General features: G+C 45.4%; 1 protein-coding gene across 1 annotated transcript; it reads left to right on the top strand.

Moving 5' to 3' along the window:
• Positions 1-6,555, top strand: rbm15b (RNA binding motif protein 15B). The gene has a single exon (XM_071540205.1). It carries the CDS (start codon positions 156-158, stop codon positions 2,700-2,702), a length of 2,547 nt encoding a protein of 848 aa, XP_071396306.1. The 5' UTR covers positions 1-155; the 3' UTR covers positions 2,703-6,555.
• The last annotated feature ends 1,818 nt before the right edge of the window (positions 6,556-8,373 follow it).

Here is an 8,373-nt window from a genome sequence, read left to right as displayed (position 1 = left end):
GTATATATGTAATTGTACAGTGTCTCGAGCGTTAGCTTTCCTTTGCCGAAGCCCTCGTTTGCTAGCTTATTTTTGCTAACACCCTTGGATTCTGCTCCCCGGGCCGGATTCCCTTTGCAGGCACCGAAAAGTTTGGGCTCCATCATCATTTGAAAATGAAGAGACAGGCCGGGAGAGAGACTAGTCCGTCCAGGGCTTTGGCTAAACGGATACGGGAAAGGGAACGGGAGAGTGCACGGAGAGAGGAACTGCCGCCGCCCCCGCTGGCCCTGCTGCTGGCGGAGAGCCGGGGATATCACAAGCGGAGCCGGAGCAGAGAGCGAGAGAAGCCCCGGCTGAGGGAGGAGCGGGCGGCCGCCTTGGAGCTCCACCACCGACATGAGCTCAGCCTCCTCGGCCGTCCGCCGCTGCGGACCACGGCGGCGGCGGCGGCAGAGGTCCCCGGCGCCAGGCCAGGCACCCTGGAATACAAAACCCTGCTCATCAGCAACCTCGGCTCGCAGGTTTCAGACGAGGACGTGGAGGACGCGCTATTTCACGAGTTCAAAAAGTTCGGGGACGTTAGTGTGAAACTCTCGCACACGCCGGAGCTGGGGCGGATCGCTTACGTGAATTTTCGGCATCCGGAGGACGCCAAGGAGGCCAGGCACGCCAAATCCTCCAGGTTAGTTTTGGGCGACCGCCAACTTAAAATTGAACCCATGTACGTTAGGAGGCGAAGCGTCACGCCGCCGGATGTCGGTTATTTGCCCGTGCACGCTCCGTACCCGTACCGACAGCGCTCCCTCTCACCCCCGGCGCCGGGGGTCAGCAACATCAGAGACATCAGAGCCAGACATTACGCCTTGGAGAGTCTGGGTCTGAGCAGAGAGAGGGAGCGGATCTTGGATTATTATGGTATGCTGGATGAGAGGGGCCGGCCCTATGGCTTCCCTCCTATGCCAGTGGTGGAGGATTTAAAACCTGAAGACGATCAGAGGGCGACTAGTAACCTTTTTATTGGAAACTTGGATCATAATGTTACAGAGGGGGAACTGAGGAGGGGATTTGACAAGTATGGGATAATTGAGGATGTAGTGATAAAGCGGCCGGCGCGTGGCCAGGGCGGGGCCTACGCTTTCGTGAAGTTCCAGAACCTGGACATGGCGCACCGGGCCAAAGTGGCCATGCAGGGGCGGGTGATCGGCGGCAACCCGGTGAAAATCGGCTACGGCAAAGCGAACCCCACCACACGGCTCTGGGTGGGCGGCCTCGGACCCGGGAACTCCCTCGCCGCCCTCGCTCGGGAGTTCGACCGCTTCGGAAGCATAAGGAACATCGACTACGTTAAAGGGGACAATTTCGCTTACATTCAGTATGAAAGTTTGGACGCTGCCCAAGCCGCCTGCACCCAGATGAGGGGCTTCCCTTTAGGCGGCCCCGAGCGGCGTCTGAGGGTGGACTTTGCCAAAGTCGAGGAGAGTCCCTCCCGTCCGTTCCCCCCGGGTTACCAGCCCCCCGTCCCGCTCCCCTCCCACTATGACCTCCTCGGGGAGGCGTACAGCCGCCACCGCAGCCTGGAACGGGAGCTGAGGGGAGCGAGGGACCGCTCCTCGCCTCCCACCCACGGCCTCCTCTCCCAGAGGGAAAGAGAGCGGGCCGTGCTGGAGAGAGACTACCCCATCAGCCCCACCCGCAGCCTGGAGAGGAGAGTTCCGGGGGTGGAGGCGTTCGGGAGAGCCGGGAGAGGAGCGAGGAGCCGCAGCAGGAGCAGGGAGCGCTGGCTGAAGGAGAGGGAGGAGAGGAGGAACAGGAGGAGGAGCAGGAGTCGGAGTCTGTCCGCTGAAAGACAGACAGAAGAGCGGGAGAGAGAGCGGGAAAAGGAGAGGGGGAGGTCTAAGGTTCGAGGCCAGGTAGGGGCCGTGTCTCCCGAGGCCAGTCCGGACCGAGCGCGGGTTCGCGCCCCGGACTCCACCACAGAGCCGAGAGACCACTCCCCCGACAGCGGCGGAGGAGGGCGACCGTCCGCCACCACCGAAGAAGACGTCGCGCTGACCTCCGGCCGCCACCACAACAAGAGATCCTCCGGCGAGCACCTTAACAACCATCACCATCGAAACAGCGAGATCACCGCTGCCAGCTCTCCCCCGATGCACACGGTCACACACACCTCCTCCCCCAGCACGCTGTCGGAGTTCGCCCAGGCCGGCCTTTCCAAGTCGTGGCACGGTTTCTTTGCGCTGAAGAACAGCAGTTTTCCCACGGACCTGTACATGCTGGAGGGAGGCGCCTCCTTCTTCAACGCCATGATGAAGGAGAGCTTGAAGCAGCAGAGCCAAAACCAGCCCAGCCAGCTGAAGATCGCCCAGAGGCTCCGCATGGACCAGACCAGACTTGACGAAGTTACACGCCGCATCAAACAAGGGCGCCCCGACGGGTTCGCCATCCTGTTGGCCCTCCAGGGCCCCATCGACCGCCAGGCCCCTCCGCCCGAGCCAGGACTCCAGGTGCGCTTGCTTCGTCACCTGGTCACCTACCTGCGAAACAAGGAGGCGGCCGGGGTTATAAGCCTCCCCGCGGCCAAAGAGGGGGGGGCAGGGGCGATGCTGTACGCCTTCCCTCCTGGAGAGTTTTCCCAGCAGTACCTCCAGACAGCCAAAAGGACTGTGGGTAATCTGGATGAGGAACACATGGTTATTGTAATCGTCAACGACACTAACTGATTTTTAAAGCGTACTGACCTACACTGATAGACAACAGGTGCGGATACACTTACAGACACTTGAATACACACACACACACACACACACACACACACACACACACACACACACACAAGAACTGAGAAGAGACTAGCTTGGTAACTACCACGCAAATACTTCCATGTTGTTTTTAGAGGAAAACAAAGATGCATTTTATTGTTTTAGTCCATCAGTATCTTTATAAATGAAACAACCAATTACACTACCCCTCTCTCTCTCTCTCTCTCTCTATCTCTCTCTCTCTCTCTGGTGTTGGCTGCGTTGTCATTTCCACCATAGGAAAAAAATGAACGGTCATGGTTCCTTGGAATGCTGGGAACTGAAGTTTTTAAATGGTGTGTGTTGAAGACACTTTAAGGAGAGAGGACATAAATGTACAGGCCTGCTGTAGTTACAGGCGATGCCGTTGTTTTTATACCCTAAGCTGTAACATACAACACTAAATCTGAGGGGGTTTGTTTTTATGCCGTTTGCTTTATATGTCTGTTTTGTATGGAACTGACCAAGTTGGTAGGATATATCCAACAGTAGAGGGGCTATGAGGTTTTATTCAACATGATTGTACTGTAAACCGGACGGGAAAGTGGTGCCAGCCACCAGCCAACTGAGAGTTAAGTTTGGCTGTGGCTACTTTCGTTTGTCTCCTCTGCTGGCCACTTTCGCAGGTTTAAACCGTTCTGATGTTGTATTTTTAGACGCACCAGCTACTGTGGCCAGAACAGACAAAAGTGAATTTCCTCTCCCCTCTCTCCGTGACTGTATATTTTACATAGTTAGTGTTTTTATAAATTGAACCATTCCAGTTTTTTTCTTTCACTTTGAAAGGTGTGTGTGTGTGTGTGTGTGTGAGTGTGTGTGATCTATTGTTGCATGCGGGAAAAGAAAAAGTTAGTTATATTTTTCTGTCTTTTAAAATACGCATCCCTCTCAGTGACTTGGTTCAGCCGATGTTCACTTGACTGTGAACTGATGCGATTGTCGTTGGCTGAGGCGACATGTTCAGCAGTGCTCTTGTCATACTGGGGTCTGATCATATTACTGGTTCAGATGTTACTGCTTACACTATTGTATACTGTTTTTTTTAAAATTCACTTTTTAAACACATCCTTCCATCCATTTATCCATCCATCCCTCTTTCTTTCCATCCGCCAATGGCTGAGCCTCAAAAGATCTGCATTCTTCTTCTGTTTCCCTCGTGTTTTAGCACTAACATCATCGATAGGCCGGTCCGATTGTAAGCGAATGAAACAATGATGCTGTTAGTGTTTTTGTGAAATACACAAAATGTGTTTTTGATGTGGATTTCAAATAATTGCATCAACTTCGAGGTGCTCTTGATGTATTTCCCCAGGGCTCTTTAATTGCCTCAAAAAAAAAGAACAACAACACATGCATGGTAATGTCAAATTCACTTCAAGCATTCCCAAAATAGTTGAAACACTGTTTTTTTATCAGGTATATTTCAGTGTAGCGGTGCTGTACCCAGCTTCCCAAATGCATCTTAGTATTAGTATCATCTTGGGATTCGTGTAATTAAATTGGCAGTGACTTAATTTTCTAATTTCAACGTTAAGTGAATTTTTAGTGCCAAGACATGTTTTGGGGAAATAGCCCTGATTTAAACCACTTTGCCCTTCTGATCATATTGAATAAGACAATAGAGGCCAGAGAATCAGAATAGAAAAGGGAATCTTTTTTTTTCTGTACACCTAAGATGGCTGCCATAAAGTTTTGCTGTTGTTGTCATGGAAATGATAATGTTGGAAGGTTCAACACAGCTGTGGCTCAGTGGAACGTTTGCTATGGAAACACATCGGCGTTCTGCGCTTTATTGCCTGCACTGTACCAATGTTTATATCCATGATAACATCCTCAGATGTTCATTCTCAGATATCTTAATTGTACCAATTAAGTAAATGGGAATTCAGTTCATCTAGAAGAATAGAGACATGATGTAATACACACCTGGTATTCTAACTCTCAGCATTTTACAGTTTGTTGACAGCAAAAACAGCTAAATATGTAAAAGTCAACATTGTGACAAACTAATAAAATACAAAATAGACCTAAAAGTGCATCGTTTGGATGGGAATCTGCAAGTAGGGGACGAGTGTATTCAACACTAATTGCCAATCTGTCCATATACTGTATATCTATTTGAAGAGTTCTGTTAAAAAATGTTAGATGTCCAATCATTTATATCTGTAAAACACAGAAAAGTCGGTACATAAAGTTGAAAAAACTGACATATCTTCTATCATAGGAAAAGTACTATTGTGAATCTTTGTGCTGGCATTTTTTTTTTAAAGACTAAGATGTCACTTTTTAAAAAAAGGATATCTCAATTTGGAACAAAACTCTTCATTTGTTTTATTCTATCATTTTGAAAGCAAAGGTATAACATTCTTCAAAAGGTATTTTGGAACAACACTTGAATACAAGCCCAACATTTTGACACTGATAGGTTTGACTCTGTTTAGTGTCTGTCTTGTAACAGGATATGTGGGGCAGCACCTACCACTGTTACAGGTGATGTAATGGGATGTTGGTATATTTTGAAACGTCAAAATAGACCTGAACACGTTTAGATCATAGTTTAGCCCCCCTATAAACTCAGACAGTAAAGCACTAACTGGATTGGTTGTTTTGGTCCCAGTCCCACATAAAACATATTCACTCATGGTACTGCAAGGCTCTTTGGGAAAGGTTATCCAGCAAATTGCCCAAGTTATCCTTTACATCATCATGTGTTTTTAGTCATTACTTCCCCTGTCTTGAATGTACAACACTACAGCTTGACTTGTGCTTTTGTTTCAACCACCACTGTACATACAGTATGTTTCTTAGTGTTAACTCTCATTTATCTATTTATTGCTCTTTTGAAACATGCTCAGTGCAACGTATGTCGATCTCTGGCTTGAATGTGTTTGATGACGAAAAATATAGCCTACGCTAAAGCAAACTGACTTGGAGAGGTAGAAACCTTAAGGTGGATAGCAGTGTTTCCCCCAGAAAGTGCTGTCTTATCCTGAAATTGAGTTTGAATAGTTCTATTCCAAAATGCTGTATATTCATTTTTTGGGGGGGAAATATCATCTACTATCTTTCAAAAAGGTGTCCAATCTGTAAAAGTCATATTTCATCAACCAAGGACTTAAGTGGCTGTTTTCAAAAGATCCCATAACTTGTTTTAAAGTGTAACTAAACACCAAACCCAAATCCTGAAATTGTCATCTGCTATTGGCTGATGTTTGGTACCAGATGATGTCACCACCAAAGATCAGCCAATAGCAGATGGCAATTTCAGTAGCATGCTTTATACCTTTTAGATGTCTAGTTTCTCTTTAATTTTCAGCTATAAATCACTTTTCCCTTCTTTTTTTTCCAAATGGTGAATACCTCATTTTGGAATAAAGCCTCTTCATTTAGACCACATCACACTAAAACTCTCCTGAAAATCCCTAAGAAATAGAGCTATCCGGTGGAAACACTGGTACACACGCTGCTGAATGTTTGCCACCACACCGATCATATAATTATTCCTATTTGGTACAACGCTCTGTAAAAAAAAAAAAAAAACACTACTTTTTATAACGAGGCTCTGTGAAGAATGACACGTTGTAAATGCGTACCCCTGTTCCTGTCTCATCTAAACTTGTACCATACTGTGTTATGGCCGAAGACGTTACACAGACCACCAGGTAGCGTTCTTCTTCATGACGACAATCGGGTTTTGTACACAGATTCATCTGGTTTTGTTTTCTGTCAACATTAGAAAATGTATCCTGTATGGAAAAATGTAATAAAACATTTTATGCTCTTCTTTCTAAGAATGGATGGAGTGGTTTCATTTTTTCTGACTAACTCAATTCTGTGCAGTGTAATTCATGTTATTATACCCTATATGTTGTAACGTGTAGGATTGTTAGGGGAAAATCCAAACCAGACTATATGCAAGACAGTCAAGGAATAATACCCACTATATATTTTGCATAAATAAAGAAATTTTCACTGGGATCAGGTTAGATACTTGTGCAAGGGAGAGCCAAAACACCTTAAGTGAAATAATAGCTTCTTTCTTTAATAAGAACAGAGTAACAATTCTTCCAGGATCAGTCAATTTCATCATCTAAATCAATCATCAATCTTATCCTTACTTGGAGTAGTCACAAAATGTATACCAACTAAACATTGGGTTATACAGATCACCAGTTATAAGTAACATTAGGAGTTTTTAGGGAGCTGATAGAGCCAGACTGTCTCTGGTTACTCTTCTTCTGCTGAGATCATCCTGAAGGATTTATGTGTTCTTCTGTCTCTCTGGTCTCTCTGCATTGACATGTTTGAGAGCTCCCCATATAGTTCAGGCTGTCTTGGACACACACACACTCACTGTGTGCAGTGTTGGGAATAATGCGTTACAAAGTAACTGTAATTCCATTACTTTTGGCGGTAACTATTGTAACTAATTACTTTTTCAAATTAAATAACACAATTACAATTACTGAAATTTAAATGGGCTCGTTACTCGTTACTTTACATGAAAATAGCGGACAACTTAAGAGGATTATCCGGTTTATGATCATCCGACCTTACGGTGGCCCAAGTGAATGAAAAGACTACCGGTCCGGTAACTTATTGTTCCACTACTTACTTTTCATCATAGTGATAATGGGTACAATGATAGATAAAATTTGACAGTGGTCTTGTCCCACACTGTGCCACAGCAACATTAAAATAATAAGACATTTAAAAGTAACGCAAAAGTTACTTTCCCTAGTAACTAATTACTTTTATTATGCAGTAATTGGTAAAGTAATTCAATTACTTTTTGAGATAAGTAACTAGTAAATGTAACTAATTACTAATTTTCAGCAACTTGCCCAACACTGATTGTGTGTGAATCATCCCCATTTTATTTTACGAAAATCTCATTTACATGTTATGCGTATTGGGCTTTGCCCATCAACTACTAAATGTAATTTCTCCTCAATTTGCACTTGTTTCATGTTGAGAATTATAACATACTGCTTTAGTTTTTCTGACCATCTAGCACAGAAATTAGGTATTTGTTAACAAGGGAGATTCTCTAGTTACCAAACAGGATGTAATAATGTAATAGTTTGTGCTATCCAGGGGAATGCCATCCTCCTTTACCTCCCCGCACATGGCGTGTTTAAACACTAGGGGGCGGTATACACAAAGAAAAGGAAAACAGTGATGACTCAGAGGAGCCTGAAGGCACCAGACAGTTGACTGCAGTTACCTAATCTCCTCTTTCCATAACTTGAAAACAAGGCTGGGAAAAGACGAAGAGCCTCCACAGAATTTAACATTCAGACTGAACTCATTCAAACCTAGATGTTGACAAGCGACGATGCCTTTTGAAACACTGTTGCCCTAATACTGCTACTGGCTTTATTTACATAGTGATCTATTGGATTCGATACTTGTTGACTCTAAGGGTGCGATCAGACCTGCAATCCGTTGCCTTTGGTCTGAACCATAGTGGAAAAGTGCTTTGTGGCATTTAGGTTCACACTGCCAAGAAGCTTGTTTATTGGACAGAGGTTTGGTGACCTGTCATCCTGCATGGTTATGGATTTGTTGTCAAAACAAACCTGATTCCAGT

The sequence above is a fragment of the Centroberyx affinis genome, unplaced genomic scaffold, assembly GCF_046629955.1.
Source record: "Centroberyx affinis isolate AG114_WGS23_722 - 3 ecotype Tasmania unplaced genomic scaffold, CSIRO-AGI_Caff_v1 ptg003582l_1, whole genome shotgun sequence".
NCBI classification, from domain to species: Eukaryota; Metazoa; Chordata; class Actinopteri; order Beryciformes; family Berycidae; genus Centroberyx; species Centroberyx affinis.
The sequence above is the reverse complement of the archived record's forward strand: the minus strand, read 5'-3'. Positions and strand labels throughout refer to the sequence as shown.

Coding starts and splice junctions, on each gene's coding strand:
- rbm15b (XM_071540205.1), top strand. CDS start 156: ATGAAGAGACAGGCCGGGAGAGAGACTAGTCCGTCCAGGGCTTTGGCT.